This window comes from Alternaria ventricosa, assembly GCF_023758065.1.
Source record: "Alternaria ventricosa strain BMP 2768 chromosome Unknown scaffold_29, whole genome shotgun sequence".
NCBI lineage: Eukaryota > Fungi > Ascomycota > Dothideomycetes > Pleosporales > Pleosporaceae > Alternaria > Alternaria ventricosa.
The window spans coordinates 180,997-197,997 of NW_026055709.1; the positions used below are offsets into that span (position 1 = coordinate 180,997).

Consider the following 17,001-nt stretch of genomic DNA (forward strand, 5'->3'; position numbering starts at 1 on the left):
CACCCTGTACGATTACACTACCTTCTCACCACACCTTAATGTTGGTGGTCATGTTCTTGCTGCATCTTTGGCGTCCAAAAAGACAGTTGTTGCTCTGTTTTTGTAGTCCTTGGCTGGCCTCTATATGGGGTTATTATGTTTCGTCACCTGGGTCATGGAAGTGGATAGACGGACGCCGTAGATGAGTATGGCGTTCTACATGACGCACTTCTCTACTCTGTATGTATAGTATGATGACTTGATGGATTGGTGGAGTGGAAATACCACGTGTAAAGCAAGTGGAACAAGTTTTCAAGGACAGAACTGAGATAATAAAATCTCAATTCACACATGCAGCTTCGTCTCGAGCTATTTTCATCGTGATGTACAGTTCCTAATGCAGACTGCGAGGTTTCCTTGAGTCGACAGTATACATGGGCGGGCATCGACGACAACCCGTTCAACTTAAAGGGGCACCTACGCCATAAGCTAATTCATCACCATCGGCCGAAGTACGCACCAAGAGATGCAAACACACTCCATGACAAGACCCATGAATAGTCACCATCTTGGCGACCATTGTCCCAAATTTCCCTCGCCCTCGCAGCCAACAACATCCCACCCTCTGAACCTCGGCACTTCCTATTCCGCAGAGCGTCCGAGCTCAGGGACCGAACGCGCGCGCATGCGCGGAACCTCCGACTGTACTACCAAACCGTGCTCACCGCCGACTTACCCTCTAGTCTAGCCAGAAAAAAAAGTCTCTGCCGCGAGATTCTAGGCGCTGACTACGTAAGTATGATATCCGCAAGGTCTGCCTTATCTGGGCATGTGGGTCGCAGCAGAGTGTTAGGTTTCGGGGCATACAGAGCATTGGCCCCGCTGCGCGAAGTCCGCCCGGGTTGTATAAAAGGACGGAGAGGGCCTGCTGGGGGTGGGTTGGAAGATAGGATACGGATTGTTAGGTGGACGAGTAGTGTTTGTAAGTTTGTTCCAATTCCCGTCTGGATTAGACTTCTATGTCCTATCGCTATGGAAGACTCGAGAAAGAAGAATTTAGTAAACTAACACTTCGATCGCAGCAGAACAATCGCAAACCGCACAACACACATCACCGCCTCCGCCACCACCCAATTCCTCCTCCCAACCCCCCAAACGACCAATTTACATCCGCCTCCCCATCGCCCTCGCTCTCACCCTCCTCACCCTCACCAGCGGTTTCGTAATCGCCGGTTTCCCCGCCATGGCCTCCCTCCAAGACCTCGCGAACCCGCCCACCGACGCCGAAACCCTCGAACTCTTCACGCCCAGCACAGAAGCCATTGCCGAGATAGAACGAAGCATATTCGAGCATCCCCTCACAAAGTCGTTATTGGCGGACCCCAAATACATTGCTTCGCGGCCGCATCTCAAGATACCGGAGGGACTGAGGGCACAGAACCTGACAGGAGGCACACTCCTCGGGCCAGACAAAATCGCCGTTCCCCCGATTCAATTCAGCACAGCCGACGGCTCTGAATTCGTATCTTTGCAATACCTGGGTGAAGCGCTGTGCGGCCACCCCGGTATCGTCCACGGCGGTCTGCTAGCCACACTCCTCGACGAAGGACTAGCACGATGCTGCTTCCCCGCGCTGCCGAACAAAGTGGGTGTGACGGCGAGTTTGAAGATCGATTACAAGGCACCGTGTATGGCGGGGCAGATTGTTGTGTTAAGGGCGGAGACGACAAAGGTTGAGGGCAGGAAGGCGTGGGTCAAGGGACGGTTGATGACGCTGGGGAGTGGGGAGAAGGAGGGTGTTGTGTTGACGGAGGCGGAGGCGCTGTTTATTGAGCCGAGGCAGGCGGCGCAGATGAAGAGGGTTGTTAATTAGAGGGGTGTGTTTTGGAGGCGTTATATGAGATGGGAAGGTTGGTGGTTTGTGCGACGATAGACTTTTAGACTTTGGACATGGGAAGGTGTTCGTAGAGAAGGGTGTGTGAGATCGCATCGTTGAGATATCTCTCGTCTCTCGGGCGATATCTCAACGATGCGATCTCACACGCTCTTCTCTACGAATACTTGTTGTTGATGCTTGGTCAAGATGTAATGATTAAGACATGGCAGCCAGTTTGCGTCTCGTGTACATGTGCATGTGAAGGTCCAAGGCGAACGGTGTTGGATGGGCTTACCATGCAAGCTGGCTGTACACTTGGCCACTGGAACCAGACAACTCACTTAGAATAGAGTTTAAGCATCAACACATTTCCTTCACAAATGCAATCATCACAGGCAGACGAAATGATTTGGTACGACACTCGCTTCTTTCATTAAAGTATTAACGTCCGATCCAATCCACCATTTCAGCCACCACGTCAACAATAGACGCGTCCCTCGCACCAGCAACCCAGCACATCCAGGGTCAAGCCAGTCCAACGTCCTTCTTCCCTCTCTCCCTCCCAACTTCCCCACTCGACAAGCGAGCTACATACAAGGAGATCTTTCCAACCATCTTGCACGACGACGCCATTTCAAAAAAAGCAAAAACATATCCAGACCCGTAGATCTGAGACAACAACAACAACAATGACGATCATCAACAAGATACTGCGATTTCCAAAGATACATTTGGACACAGACCAAGTTGAAAAGGATGTGGAAAAAAAGAGATATGGGGAAACATGGTTTGGTGGGAAAAGAAAAGAGTGTATGAGAAAAGAAAGTGGTGGGTTTGGAGTGTGGGGTAAGAAGGTGGCGTTCTATTTACAACTGAGACTCCTTCGTTTCGAGAGGAGAGAGTGGAGGTAGGTAGGTGGTGGTGGTGGTCGAGGTAAGGTGTTTGTTGGGAGGTAAGATGGGTTGACGCGCTGTGAGGAGGTTGGCGTCGGGTATCTGTAGCGACTGAATGCCAAAAGCTGACATCGGCTTTTCGCGGCTAGCGTTTGGTGAACAAGGGGGGATTTGGAAAGAGACGCCCGGCGCTGATGAATGCTATGCTCGAGAAAGAAAGATCTGCTGTACAGGGTGGTGATGATGCGTTCGCTAAGTGATGCTGCTTTTCGAGAGAGAGAGGATGGAGGTGATGTGTATGGTCGAGGTAGAGACGGGTGGGAGCATGGGCTCATTATAGGCGTGACAAGGCTAAGTTCAAACTCGAGGGCTTTTATCTGCTTTGCCCGAGGTTCAGCCATGACATGTCTGATTGCTCCTTTCCGTTGCTTTGGTTGGGACCCGGGCCGGGGAAGAGGGTTGCTGAGCTCTCGTGTCCGACTTTGGGTGGTGGGTAGAAGGAGTTGAACTTGGGGCTTGGTAGCGCCGCCTCAGCCTTGCCTCCTTGTGCACCACCGGGACCACCTGGGAACACTGTCGCTGTGCTCTCGCGATCTTGTGGGAGACCGAGACGCGGTGGCACGGGGTACATCGAGCTGAACTTGCTCTTGGGCATCTCCTCTGTGGGTGCGGGTGGTGCGTTGCCTGATGGGAACATGGTGAACGTGCTGTCTCGCATGTCAGGAACGGTGGAGGGGTTGTCGCCTTGGCCTGGGTAGAAGGAGGAGAAGTTGCTCTTGGGGTAGAACGAATCGGTGCCGTCGGGGTAATACGAGCTAGCGCCATCGTACTTGTTAGAGTCAATGACCATGCTACCAGTGTACTGACTGCTCGTCCGTCGGTCATCGCCCACTGGAGTCCAGCTTTCTACGGGGTGGCGTAGATAGTGATCACCGTCGTGACTGAGAGCAGATACTGTGCTGGCATTTGAGTTGGCGCGAGCAAGCTCTGCTTGCATGGGCTGAACACCATGTGGAATGACACTGTTGGGGGTTCCAAGCGTTGGACTTCCACTGGCAACTCGGCTTAGACGCTGCCCGTCGTTGAACTTGGGGATCTCTAATGGAGCGATATGTTGTGATGGACGCGAGCTGTACATGCGCGAGTTGGTGTATTGTGACTGGCTGGCGGTACTTGTTCGGTCTGACGCGAAAGTAGAACGGTCAGCAGGTGGTGCACTTGCGAGGTTTGTAGCTTCGTTGTTGGCGAAGTACCGACTCCACCCTGAGCTACGTGCTCTTGGTGCAGGCTTGTTCCGACTGGAGTTCTGACGAACCATGGGCTCGACAGGCTCCGGCTTGAGGTCAAACTTGGCAAGCTCGTAGGGCTCGTTGTAGCCTTCGGAGTAGCCAAGCGGACTGCTCTTCTTCACAAGTCCCGCTGTGCTGGCGTCGCTCGCAACATTCTTCTTGTGGCCGTTGTTGCTACCACGTCCTTGGATAATGGCAAGCGATGTAACAGAGTCGTTGTTGTGTTTTGGCTGGTAAGTCACGACAGCTCCACCTGCCTCCTTCATGAAAGCAGCGCCGCGGTCGGCAAAACTCATGCGGTCGTTCTTCTCGATGTAACCTGGGTTCTGCTTGCTCTTGTTCTTCCTGTACTTGAGACAGAACAGAATGAGAATCAGGATAGCAGCGATACCGAAAATCGTACCGAGCGTAGCGCCAAGTACAGTCAACATCTTTCCCTTATTGCTAGGGGGAGCTGGTGGTGGGCCGACTGCTTCTGTGGTGCTGGCGCTGGGCGTCGCTGATACGGATGCAGTCGCGGTCGGTGTCGATGATGCGCTTGAAGATGATATCGAGTTCACTAGGATCTCTTGTCCAGAGAACAGCGCTGTCGCGTTCATCCATGCGTTCTCCTTCGCATCGAAGACAGCAATAGGCTCATCGGGATTGCCTCCACTTGCAACGGTGGTGCCATCCTCGCCTTGTGCCAACGAGTAACCGTTCCGTGTAACTGTCGGTGCGAGTGTGTCGTTGTACTTTGACCAGTCATCAATGACTACTCGCTTCACCTTGTCCCCACCGGCAAGAGTTCCCGGGGCTGCGGGCGATCCGTCCTTGTTCACGAGGAGGATTCGTTCCACGGCATTTGGTGTTACGCTCATGTCGAACTTCTCTAGAGCGATCCTTCCGTCCTTGTTGGAGACTATTGAGCATTTGACAGCATCGGCGTTAACGATCGGTTGTTCAAGGCTGACGCCGAGATCTTTCCATCCTGATGCTTCGCTGAACTTCCATACTGCAGTGTTGGTAGCGCCACCACCGACTAATATCGCAGAGTTGGCGTCCGAGTTCATCAGCATGGGCTTCACGGAGAGTGGCGCGCCGGACGGCGGCATACTCGATACCGAGTAGGGCTCGACAGTGGACATTAGGAAGGATTCCGACGATGGGCCGTTGTCCCCCTCTGTCTGCGACCCTGCGTAGACGAGGATCTTCTGTGAGTCTTGAAGGTAGACAGCGTCATGGTTGACGCGATTCTGTGTGTTCCAGCTCTCAGACCGTTGCCAGTCCCACTTCTTCTTGGAGAATGTGTAGTGCATCAGTCCGGGATAGTTCCACGTCGAAGCGGTCTCGTTGACGCGTCCTCCAACAATGAACAGCTTAGCAGCTGCGGCATCCCCCTTGGGCACTGCCTTCACGCATTGCGCTCCGGTAAGCGATATGTCCATAGGCAGCGCCTTCCATTCTGCCCCCTCTTCAAGCTTTAGCGATTGGAATCCAGATGGCGAATATACGTAAAGCGTGTTCTCGTAGATGATTGAGCAGTGCTCACTCAGCGGGTATACGGGCTTTGGGAGAGCCATGGTGATGTGGATCGTGTGTTAGATCCGGTAAGAATAGCGAACGTGATGTGAGTTTATCCTCGACTTGAGACGTAAAGCAATAGACTGATTATAATTCCACTCGACTTCGCATGACTAGGTGTAAGGTCCAAGGATTATTAGTTGTCCGAAGATGGAGGTTGGTCGACCGCGCGTCGGGAAGGCGAATGCGACGACTGAAGGATACAATTGGCTCGTAAAGACAATCGTAATCGTCTGTAGTGCGACAAAGCGTCAGTATGGTCCAGCAAGTAACGGTCGTGTCGAACGTACTCGAATCCAAGACAGATGTCGAGACCGAGCGCGACAGTATGTTCGATCTGGCGAAGGACGACGGTGGATTGATCCGACTAGTGCAAAGGGAGCGACGGGGCAACCCTCTCTCAAAGAGGCGAAGAGGTATACGAAGGGTAGGGCGAAATGAGAGGCAGCACAGCTCAGCGGTGTGCGGGAGTCGAGATGGAAAGCCGTCTAGGTGAGGCTGTTCAGGCACACGGAGGCTGAAGCTGGGGAGAGACAGGTGAGCCTGAGCGAGAGGGAGACGTCCAACCGGCCGCTGAGAGGGTCCGTTCGCGCTCACGGTCGTGCAAGGGCAGCCATCGGGTGGGCTTGGGCATCTCCCAAATGGCCTAAGCGGCGACGGCACGAGCGAGGGTGTGACCATGCACACGAAGAGTGTCAGGGGCAAATGGTGAGACAAACCAATGACGTCCCGCAGCTGTCGTCGTTATTCGCCAGTGCCCCTGGCCTTAACCAAGAGTATTTAGCGTTTATTTTAGCCAAGAGACATGCTTGCAGCGAGGAAACAGCCCCAGTGTCGGAACATGTCCCTGGGTTTCTGTGCAACCGCAGCACCAGCAGAATCTGCACCGTGAGGATGTTGAGAGCTGCGGGGTCAACGGCGAACAGTACCCGGCGCCATCGAACGCTGCATTATTGCAGTCGAATACTTGATGGCATCACTTCGCCCCGACTTTCGCTGCTGCGGTGCCGATCTTGTCGCTCGTTGTGCATCCCACGCTCTTTGCGCATGAAACTCCCAGGCTCGACACAGCAAGGGTTCTGATCATTTCCGCTCCTTCGACCACTTCACGAATCAAGACAGACCGCTCCTCTCCTGGCCTCTTTCTGCTCGCCTGTCGCACGCCATTCCACGATCGGATGATATGCTCCGGAGTAGAAAGACTTAAAAGAAGGTTCCGAGGACTCGACCTCAGTGCGAGCACTCTCGTATGCCTAAAAACGTGTGCAGCCGTATATGCATGCACGTAAAGTAGTACCTATCGATAGTGCGCGTCCGGGCGACGTCCCCGGAAGCTATGGCGAACAGTTTGGCGGCGCTGGGCAGACAGTGCACTTTGTGCACTCTCCTAGCCTGTTGTGGGGTTTAGGCACGACAACACGCCGTTTGCTGGTATCGCCCATCGTCGTCACATTTGCATCACATCTAAGTGACGACGATTCGAGATTACTGACTGTGATGGCATGATGGCAATAAAAAGAATGGGAGGCGCGCGCTCAAGTGGGCGGCTTCGTGACGGGAGGGACACGAGAGACGCTCTAGCGGGCACCTGAAACAGAAACACGGCCCTTCTCAAGGCGTGCCTACCCTGACTCAGCCCACAGCACACCAGCTGCTAACCACGCGCCTCACGACGTAAGCGCAACACGATGGCCTCGACATCACGATCTATAGTTGTCTATGAGATCACTAGCGACCACGGAGCCTTTTCGACGTTGCTAAAAACGCCCTGCATGCAGCCAACCTTAACCGTGACCGCATTGGTGGCACAGTGCACATCCTCATTAACCATTCGGATGCCTACCCCGCCAACTGCACTAGATTGGGACAGCAATATCCGGCTACGTACTAGGCACGCATAGGATGCAGTTGGCCGTCATCAATGTCATGCGAGCTGGAAACGACGTTCCTTCAGCAGACTCATGAACTATCGGCAAAACAACTCTCTGGCAGCTACCGACACACCAGGCGATCCCGGTCCCCAACTGTCACGCAATTCGAGACGGATCTTCTCGGATCATCAATCTTGCTTTGCCACGTTGCTAAGCCCCGAGACACGTTGTCCAGACTTTTTGGTGGTGAGTCTTTCCCAAGGTTTTGGGCTTGGAGAGACTTTACGGCTCGGAGCGTTTGAAGAAGACGGCTGGTCCTTACCCACATGTTCGCTATGCGAAACAATGCCTCCGCTGGCAACTCGCGACTCTCTGTTTCGCAGTGGTATGCCTGCTAATTAAGTCTTTGCCACGCAACTAAGCCAGCATGTTTCTTCATGCGCCCTTGGGTCTGGGGAAGCACGTGGCTGAGCATTGAAGCCCTCTATCCAGTGTCATGCGTGCGCAGATGCCCATGCATTGGAGATTGGATCCAGCGGCATGTGAACGGCACTTGCAGCTGTCACAACCATCATGTCGGGCCATACAAAAAAGCATCGAGACGTTGTTACCCGAGGAGGAAAGAAGCAAGGAGCGGACCGCAGCGTTCGATCTATACTCGGATGCGTTTCATTGCTAAGTAACGGTTGCTTTTTCCAGATGAACTGTCGCGGGAAACCGGCATCGCCGCCACATCTCGCTTTCTCCCAACGGGTGTCATTACACACTGTCGCATGTATGTCAGGCATTCTCCATATCTCGATGGCAAAGTGGTCTCGTCATATATCGGTAATCACCACCGCTCTCTATGCGGAACCAATCAATCATGCATGCGATCAAAGTGCCGTATTACCACTTTACGCCCACGGCACTTACACGCATCTGACGTCGTGCTATTTGGGGACGCCGCGCTTACACTGTACATGTACTTGCGCCTGAAACATCTTTGCTATTCATATAAGTGAGATATAAGATCGACGTTATGTCAGATACGTGAGGCGTGAGATTCGCGTACCGTACCGCAGCGGAGGCTGATATCACATGACGTCTGATCTACATTTATCTTTACTGATAGCAAGGATGATGCAAAAAGCAGGCCTCGGAAGGGTCTTGAATAGCGAGGTAGAACATGTTCGGTGCGCGTTGCATACAAGAACAAAATACTTCCAATAGTGTTCGTGTCCAGATATAGAACACGAGATAAAACATCACTATCTCCAGCTCAGGCAGCATCACTATCGATACGAACATCCCGAGGTCAGTCGTATCGTGTATGCAGTCTTCGTATCCAGTCACGGGATGCCATAAACAAATGTTGCACATATTTTGGTTGATGTGCCTGTCTCGAAAATGTTTTTCTGGTGTTTGTCATAGCTGCTCAATTGCCCACGTACGCAGTTCACGAGAAAAATCACCAACCAACCACACCACGAGAACACGACTCACTGACCAAAAAAACCAACCCATCTCTCGCCTTCAACAAGCTCTGCCTTCTATAACTCACCCGCCGCCTGCCCGAATGACATATCCACTATCTGCATCTAGCCCTCAGCCCCCATTAGCACGAGATCTGGCACTCGCCAGACGACATCCGATTTGCCAGCACCTCTTACAGTAGTTCGCAAACCCAAACATAGAGTCCCGTAGTATCTTATCGATTAGTTCTCGTTGGCGTTGGGCAGCTTTTGCTTCCATGTGCAGTAGGTACACCACAGTTGTGGCGATGTGCAGTAGCCGAAACAGCAGTTTACATGTACGAGCAAAATGTGACGAACGCCACCATGTGTTTTTCGGAACGCTAAGCGGATAGGTCGATGCATGAAGGAACCAGTGGAGATGCCACGGTGGAGATAAGATATGTTGAGCTCTGCAAAGAAGATGCGATAGAGGTGTGGGTTACTGCGGAGTCGAGGCAGATAAATTGTATTGCTACGTAACGGCTTTTGAAGCGTAGAAGTAACTTCTACCGGGTCACTATAGAACGAATTGATAAGTATGATGGGAGGATTGATGTATTCAGAGAACCAGGGAATCGGGAATTCTAAGATGCTAAGCCCGTAGTCGTGGCTACACAAGAGATCATGACAGGTCTGAGTGCGTGCGACTGAGCGGTACGCTGCACTGGTCAAACATGGTTGTGGTTTCATTCAAAGTTTAGCAGTTGACACTGTAGTCGTACTGACATACACAAACTCTGTGTATAGTCGAAGGAATGTGTCTCAGCGTCAAACCATCTCCGTCATGGGAAATCTCAAAGGTGGTCTGCATGCGAGCAACGACTGCTGTCGTCTTGCGTTCTTCTCCGCTAGTCGTATAACTCACGTCAACCATCAGGTTCGGTTGGGGAGTAGATATACTAGCGTTCGTGTCAAACTTCACGTAGAGTGTCACTGCGACGGCTGGAGTAACAAATCTCATTCGTTGCCAAACTCCATTCCATCGTGGTATCATTTCGAACAGAAAACTTCGACGGGGCCGCATGATGGCAAGTCCATTGTTCGAGCTAGAAGCCGGTATAACGCCCTGCTTTTCCATGCGCGTGTCGCATGCCCAAACCGTGAACCCATGATATGCATTTCATCCTCTAGGGACGGGGATGCTCGTGTCGATGTCCCTCATAGCCGTAGTGTATCGTCAATAGAAAGGGACGATACGCTTATTGCTGCTCCCTCTGCTTCTTCTTCTCATCGCGACCGGCGGACTTGCGCTCCAGGATTTGCTCACGGTCCTTGTCGAGCTTGAGCTTGGTGACGACGACCTTGGAGGCAGCGATGGGGATGGGGACGGACTGGCCGTTGCTCTTCTCGCGAACAACTGTGTTGTGAATTAGTATATCTGCTGGTGAGTGGGAATAGAGGGCTACGCACTGCCGTTGATGTGGAGGCAGTACTTGAGGCGGTAGACGGAGGAGATCTTGCCCTCACGTCCCTTGTTGGAGCCGCGGACGACCATGACCTCGTCCTAGGAAAAGTCAGCATACGACGAAACTGGGGGAGAAGATCTGGATACTTACATCCTTGCGGACGGGAATGCTGCGCACTCCGTGCTTCTCGCGGAGCTCCTTACTCAAAGGCGCCTGAAGGTTGTTAGAACATGTCCCATGCAATGTTCCAAGTCTCTTCATACGCTCATGATGACCCGACGCACACTACTCGGCGCACTGAAGTGCGCCTTTCGGGACTTGCGTCGAGAGCTCGCGACCATTGCGTTAACCTTGGTCATTTTTGCTGTGGGATTGGCGGTTGTCGGGTTAGTAGACAAAGTTCGTGTCGCGATCACAAAATTGGTGTTGCGAGATGTGCCTCTGCTAGGGCCGCTTCGCTTCGCTAGCGCGGTCGGAGGGGTGGTTTCTCCGCGCCGAATAGTCCGGCGCTGCAAGTCGCGTCTGCATCATAGAGCGCATCGCCGAGCCGCCGTCGCGCACTTTCAACACGCGTCGCAGTCAGTCTGCTCTCTCGTCCAGCGCATACCTTGCGCCAAGGTGCAGCCTCGATACGGACCATTCCAGAGTGCGGTATTAATATTGCATCTACATCCACCCGAACCCCCGCTCACGCCTACCCGAGCCCCTTCCCGCGAACCACGGTCCCCATGCAGCGACCGAATCTTCCCTATATAGTGGCTTCGCAAGGGCTTGCAGACCTATAGGAATACGCTGCTATGTCGTCAAACAACTACAATCCTTATAGCTACCCGTATCAACAAAGTTCGGCGCAACAGTATTCGGCATACCAGACTGCACCCGCTGCGAACAGCGCTGCGCAACCATCCCGCCAGTATCAGCAGCCGCCGACGACCCAAGCGCAAGACTACGTCTCCTACCAGCCGCAATCGTACGCGAACCAAAACAGTGGATATGGAACGGTGCAAGATAACTCATGGAGTAGCAACAACTATGGCGGGACACGAGAGACAACCAGAGGCGCCGCCGAGGTTCTGCGTAATATGAGCAGCTCGACATCGTATACGAATAATCCCACGCCGACGAATACTCAAGCGGGCTTCACCGCAACTAATACGGCCGCCCCTTCGCACTCAAGTCGCTATGCCGCCGGCAATTCGCATTCGCCCCAAGTACAGGCGCAACAACCCCACGCTGGCTACGGACAAGCGCAAGCGCGTCCACGGAGCGTCAACAACAATCGCGCGCAGCCAGCGAGTCGAGGCTTGCCATCACCGGCCGTGACGGCAGGGTACCCTTCCCAGACTCAGAGAACCCAAGCGATGTACACCCAGCAGCAACAGCGCTCTGCCAGTCCAGCCCAGCCTCAGTACAACAATGCGCCTGTTAGCAACTCACGCAGCGTAAGTATGACCACCACGGCGAACCAGCAGTATGGCGATTACAATACTCGACAGCTCCCTAGCGTTGCTGCTGAAGCCTCGCGTAACTCTCAGAACGCCACATCGTCAACGGCCTACAACTACGGCAACGCGCAAATGCCTTCTGCGATCGTGCCGCCACCACCGGCACCGGCCACCAGTATGGCGGACACATACAGTGCGCAGGGCACCACCACTGTAGACCCCATGGCAGTTTACGATCCATGGCCAGAATATCAGCGAAAGCAGGCTGCGCAGCAGGCGATTCTAGATGCAGCGCGCGCAGAAGAAGAGAGGATCGCCGAGGAGACGCGCAAACTAGAGGAGCAAAAGAGGGAAGAGGAACGCAAACAACAAGAAGAGGAGGAGGCCAGGTTGCGCGCGTCACAACCCAAGCCAAGAGCGAAGAAGGCGCAAAAACAGCAAGCGAATGCGACGGAAGCAGCTTCTGCAGCATCTAGTGCCGACGGCCCTGCTGAAGCACTAGAGAGCGAGATCCGAGCGATGATGGCTAAGATGAGAGAGCTAAACAGCAAAGACCCGGCACTCCTAGCTCGAATCTGGGAAGAAGAACGCAGAGCGAAAGCGCCCAAGTCTCCGACTGCGCAGAACAAACCCGCTCCTCAGTCTGCCACCCCGCAACCCGCACAGGCTGCACAAACCGTCACGCCCCAAGCGACGAACTCGAAGAAGAAGGCGACACCCAAACCAGTAGCGAAGCCAGCCACGCCTGCCGTACCCCAAGCTGTCCCTGTCAGACAAGCACAGCCGACCCCAACTCGACCCACAGGTAACACTCACTGGCCACCCGAGAAGAAGGCACATCTGGCGAGCGCAGCAGCAGCATATCTCAACGCCCAAAATGACGTTCGCAAAGTTGAACCTAGCCAGATATTAGGCCTACTCAACAGCAACCCTTCCTACATCGAGTTGTGCGAACAACTAGAGCAAATGGGCCTGAAGCTAGATCGCGCAGTGTTCGCTAAGAGCCTACTCACAGCAGTACCAGATGTGAATTCCGCATCCCGCAAGGCAGTACAGGCGGCGCCAGTTCCAGTACAAAAACCGCCAGTGCCGCCTGCCGTCATGAGAAAGGAAGTCGCGACCCCCGTTGCGCCGACCCCTCAATATACACCAGCAACTGCCTCACCAGCGAACGGAAGCTCTTACCCGTCGTTTCCGGGGAGCGCGTCGCCCGCACCTGCACCTGCGCCTGCACCAGTCGCCGAGATGGTGCCAATCAAGCCCGAGCTGAGAAAGCCAGCAAACAAGGAAGAGGCTGCTCGCAAACGCAATCTGAGCGATCTCATCGATTTGTCTCAACTTTCAGAAGAGGAAGACATGGGTCCGCCGCGCAAGAGAATGAATGCAGACCCTTACGCATCATACTCGCATCAAGATGCCATGGCCGTCGATGAAGAGCCTTCCACCCCGAACTTCCCCATAGCAAACACTCCTTCATATCAGCCACAAGCATCTGCGCCGCCGCCAGTTCATCCGCCGCCTAACGAACTCCGGTACCAGGTCTATGTTGAACCACTTGAGAAGAAGAATGCTCTCCGTCGAAACACATACAACCCTGCCACGATTGCAAGGGATGTACTCCTCGCTTGTGGACGCCATCCGTCTGAGCGCAATCTGAACCAACATCTAGATGGGCTGAGGACCACATTACCACAGATAACATGGGAATCGGATCTTAGTACAATCAGGTGGGACTTGATTGACCCAGGACGACCTCCTCCAGGGTATTTCAAAGACGGCGTTCAAGCCTTGACTGAGGATGCAGACGATGAGGAAGACGATTCCGACGACGATGAAGCGCGTCGTGTCCGCGCTCCGCCCAGTGCGATTGGTGAAGGTGGGGCTCAGAAGGTCCAAGCTCTACCCGAAGCCATCAATCCGTTTAAGCAGAAGCGCCGCGGTCGCCCTCCTCGACACTCCCTCCCCAACGGTGCGGGTCCAGGTCCAGCGACACCCAAACGTCCGAGCAACCCCGTTTCTATGAGCCAAAGTGCCCCACGCCCCACTTCCGGTGCTGCTGGTGTTGGATATCAAGCATTCCGCTCCGTTACGGAGTACGGGCCTGATGGCAAGCCACTACCGAAGAAGAAGGGCCGCCCAATTGGGTGGAGGAAGGCAATCCATGGATCTCCGGCTGCTCAGTCTCGTCCAGCTCTGAACGGTCACACAGGTCCTCTCAAGCACCAGCCGCCGCAACCAAGCTCATTGCGCAACGAGCCCATCCGTATCAGTTCCCGGTCGCCGAGTGTTGCAAACCATATCCCACAGTACCGATCGTATAAGTGCAAGTGGCAGAACTGTCAGGCGGATCTACACAATCTAGAGACGCTTCAAAAGCATATATACAAGGTGCATCGCAAGGAGACTCTGGAATGCTTGTGGGATGATTGCGGCAAAGAAGTCACCAACTACGACCCTATGACGAACATGAGCATCGAGCGTCATCAGCCTCATTCCTTCGATCTAGAGAGCAACTGGCGCAATCACATACACGAAGCCCATATCAGTCCTCTGTCATGGCAGCTTGGTGATGGGCCGACTGGGGGTCTCTCTGGTAAGGAAGATAATTGATGGGCTTAGATCGTCGTTGAACACTTGGAGAGAAATGATCTAACGCTCTCATTCATAGACTCGCATGATTCTGAGGCATATCTCAGCGATGCGCAGGGACGTCAAGTCACACCACGTATCACAGTCGAGCCCGAGCGAATAGAAGCACTGAGCATGTCACCACAGGCACCTGGTGGCCAAGGTCGCGGTCGCGGACGTCCACCCAAGCGTTCAGCGGAAGAAGAAGCTCGCGATGCGCACGAAAGACTTGTGTCACTCAAGAGGCGCATTGGTGGACCCGGCATGGATCGTGGAGGCGTAACGCTTGCCAACGAGAAGCGTCGAAGGGGTTTCATTGAAGGCGACGAGGAGGAGGAGGAGCTGGTAGATGCCGAGGATTGAGGACTGCGAATAACTTCAGATTTGATAGTTTTGTATAAGTACGCGTATACCCATAGCGAGAACAAGGCGCATTGGGAGTCTTTATGGGTGCGCAGTAGAAGGAAACCGAAGCATGTCTCCATGCGTAAGCCATAGCCTATTGAACTATGTTAAATCCATCAGCGGCCAAACCGCTATATTGATACGCCAGAACTCCATGCCCCCATTTGATAAAAGTCGCCGACCTGCAAGTGGTATCCTTTGTCCTCCCTCCAGCCTCTTTCCTTGTTGTGACCCTCTCCCACGTATGCACCGCGCAACTCATGCCTTGACCTTGCCTGACGCGGCCTTGGGCTTCTCCTCAACTTTGTGATCGTCGGAATTGACCTCGAGGAAATGGTATAGGACGATGAGCAGCATAGCAGCGCTTCCGAGGAAGATGGCGAGCGAGTAGAGTTGGCTGTCGGTAATCATCTTGGGTGCGACCGCGCGTCAAGTGTAGCTGGGTGACAGGTGTAAGGCGTCAAGGGCGCTGCGGAGTTGTTAGTAAATCCAATGGCAGAGACAAGAATGCCAAGAGCTTACGGAAGCTAGATGCGACTGAACAATTCGAGAGACGGGAATGTCGCGACAGTATTGGATGCGCAGCGATTGACTATTGGGGTTCATGTGAAGGCCACCTTGAAGCTTCGGGAATGTCGGCGAAGGTAGGGCTGGCTCTAGCGCCAGATGCTCCGCCACTCGAAATTCCACCCCACACAGCGTCATTCTCACTTTGACACACACGACCCAGGTCCCATATCCCCCGCCAGGCACCGAATTTTCGACTCTCCAAGGCGCCCGGATCCTTGGAACATCCCAAACCACCCACCCCACTGTCACTTCAACGTCCGTACACTATAAGCCAAGATGCCACCCAAAGGCAAGGGCGAGCAGCCCAAGGTGAAGAAGGTCGCCGTAGACAAGACCTTTGGTATGAAGAATAAGAAGGGAGGAGCCGCCCAGAAGCAGATTGCGCAACTCAAAGCCACCACCGCATCAGGTGGCACACCCGACGAAAAGCGCAAGGCCGCTGAGAAAGCCCAGCGCGAGAAAGACAAGGCGGCCGCAGAACAAGCCCGCAAAGAGACCGCCGAGCTCTTCAAACCAGTGCAGGTCCAGAAAGTACCTTTTGGCACCGACCCCAAGACCGTACTATGCCAGTTCTACAAGAAGGGAAACTGCGAAAAGGGCAAGAAGTGCAAGTTCAGCCATGACCTGGCCATCGAGCGCAAAACAGAGAAGAGGAGTTTATACACCGATAACAGAGACCAAGAAAAGGAAGAGGAAGAGGAGCGACGGAAGAAGGATAACATGGACGATTGGGACGAGGAAAAGCTGCGACAGGTCGTTCTCAGCAAGCACGGCAACCCAAAGACCACAACAGACAAAGTGTGCAAGTACTTTGTTCAGGCTATCGAGGACCAGAAGTATGGTTGGTTCTGGACATGCCCGAACGGAGGTGAGTTTCGACAACGAAATGCATGTGAGGCGCGCGCTGACCTGTATCTAAGGCGACAAGTGCATGTACAAGCACTCTCTACCACCTGGGTACGTATTCTCAATTCATTATCGCCATACAGAACGAACACATCTGGGAACCGAAACTAACATGTTCTGCAGATTCGTCATCAAGACTAGGGAACAACGCGCCGCCGAAAAGGCCCTAATGGCCAACTCACCACTCAACACCCTCACCCTCGAAGACTTCCTTGAATCTGAACGACACAAGCTCACCGGCAAGCTCACACCTGTCACGCCCGAAACATTCGCCAAGTGGAAGAAGGAGCGTATCGATAAGAAGCAGGCTGAGGAGGAGGCTAAGAAGATGAAGGATGCCACTGGTAGGGCTATGTTCGAGAAGGGTGACTGGGCGCAAGACAGCGATGCGGATAGTGATGATGAGGGCGGCGACGAGTGGAACTTGGAGACCATGAGGAAGGAAACCGAGGCAGCGAGAGCTCGAAAGGAAGAGGAGAGAATGGCAGTCGCACTCGGCAACATGACAGTATCTTGAGGATATCCATCCACCTTGGATCGAACACCACTGGGGGAGATGAAGCGGGAAGACCTCGCCGGTTGCCACACAATGCTGCAAAAGCTTGCGGGGCATTACCGGGACCTGGCTTCGATGGAAGTATGTGGAGGCGACAGATTGACTTGATGCAGTCTTT

At 53.7% G+C, this 17,001-nt stretch overlaps 6 protein-coding genes across 6 annotated transcripts; 3 read left to right on the top strand and 3 right to left on the bottom strand.

Moving 5' to 3' along the window:
- Positions 1-1,222: 1,222 nt before the first annotated feature.
- On the top strand, positions 1,223-1,852 carry J4E93_010353 (uncharacterized protein; the record flags this gene model as incomplete). The annotated part of the gene is made up of 1 exon (XM_049348236.1): positions 1,223-1,852. One exon carries the CDS (start codon positions 1,223-1,225, stop codon positions 1,850-1,852), a length of 630 nt encoding a protein of 209 aa, XP_049194615.1.
- Positions 1,853-3,121: 1,269 nt separating this feature from the next.
- On the bottom strand, positions 3,122-5,599 carry J4E93_010354 (uncharacterized protein; the record flags this gene model as incomplete). Its single annotated transcript, XM_049348237.1, has 1 exon — positions 3,122-5,599. The coding sequence occupies one exon, from the start codon at positions 5,597-5,599 to the stop codon at positions 3,122-3,124; it is 2,478 nt and encodes an 825-aa protein (XP_049194616.1).
- A 4,567-nt stretch (positions 5,600-10,166) lies between these two features.
- On the bottom strand, positions 10,167-10,732 carry RPL26B (60S ribosomal protein L26B; the record flags this gene model as incomplete). The annotated part of the gene is made up of 4 exons (XM_049348238.1): positions 10,167-10,324; positions 10,378-10,471; positions 10,524-10,586; positions 10,637-10,732. The coding sequence occupies 4 exons, from the start codon at positions 10,730-10,732 to the stop codon at positions 10,167-10,169; spliced, it is 411 nt and encodes a 136-aa protein (XP_049194617.1).
- A 1,002-nt stretch (positions 10,733-11,734) lies between these two features.
- On the top strand, positions 11,735-14,809 carry J4E93_010356 (uncharacterized protein; the record flags this gene model as incomplete). The annotated part of the gene is made up of 3 exons (XM_049348239.1): positions 11,735-11,815; positions 11,870-14,411; positions 14,487-14,809. 3 exons carry the CDS (start codon positions 11,735-11,737, stop codon positions 14,807-14,809), a joined length of 2,946 nt encoding a protein of 981 aa, XP_049194618.1.
- Positions 14,810-15,109: 300 nt separating this feature from the next.
- On the bottom strand, positions 15,110-15,262 carry J4E93_010357 (uncharacterized protein; the record flags this gene model as incomplete). The annotated part of the gene is made up of 1 exon (XM_049348240.1): positions 15,110-15,262. One exon carries the CDS (start codon positions 15,260-15,262, stop codon positions 15,110-15,112), a length of 153 nt encoding a protein of 50 aa, XP_049194619.1.
- A 435-nt stretch (positions 15,263-15,697) lies between these two features.
- J4E93_010358 (uncharacterized protein) lies at positions 15,698-16,844 on the top strand (the record flags this gene model as incomplete). The annotated part of the gene is made up of 3 exons (XM_049348241.1): positions 15,698-16,289; positions 16,342-16,378; positions 16,451-16,844. The coding sequence occupies 3 exons, from the start codon at positions 15,698-15,700 to the stop codon at positions 16,842-16,844; spliced, it is 1,023 nt and encodes a 340-aa protein (XP_049194620.1).
- Between the last annotated feature and the right edge of the window lie 157 nt (positions 16,845-17,001).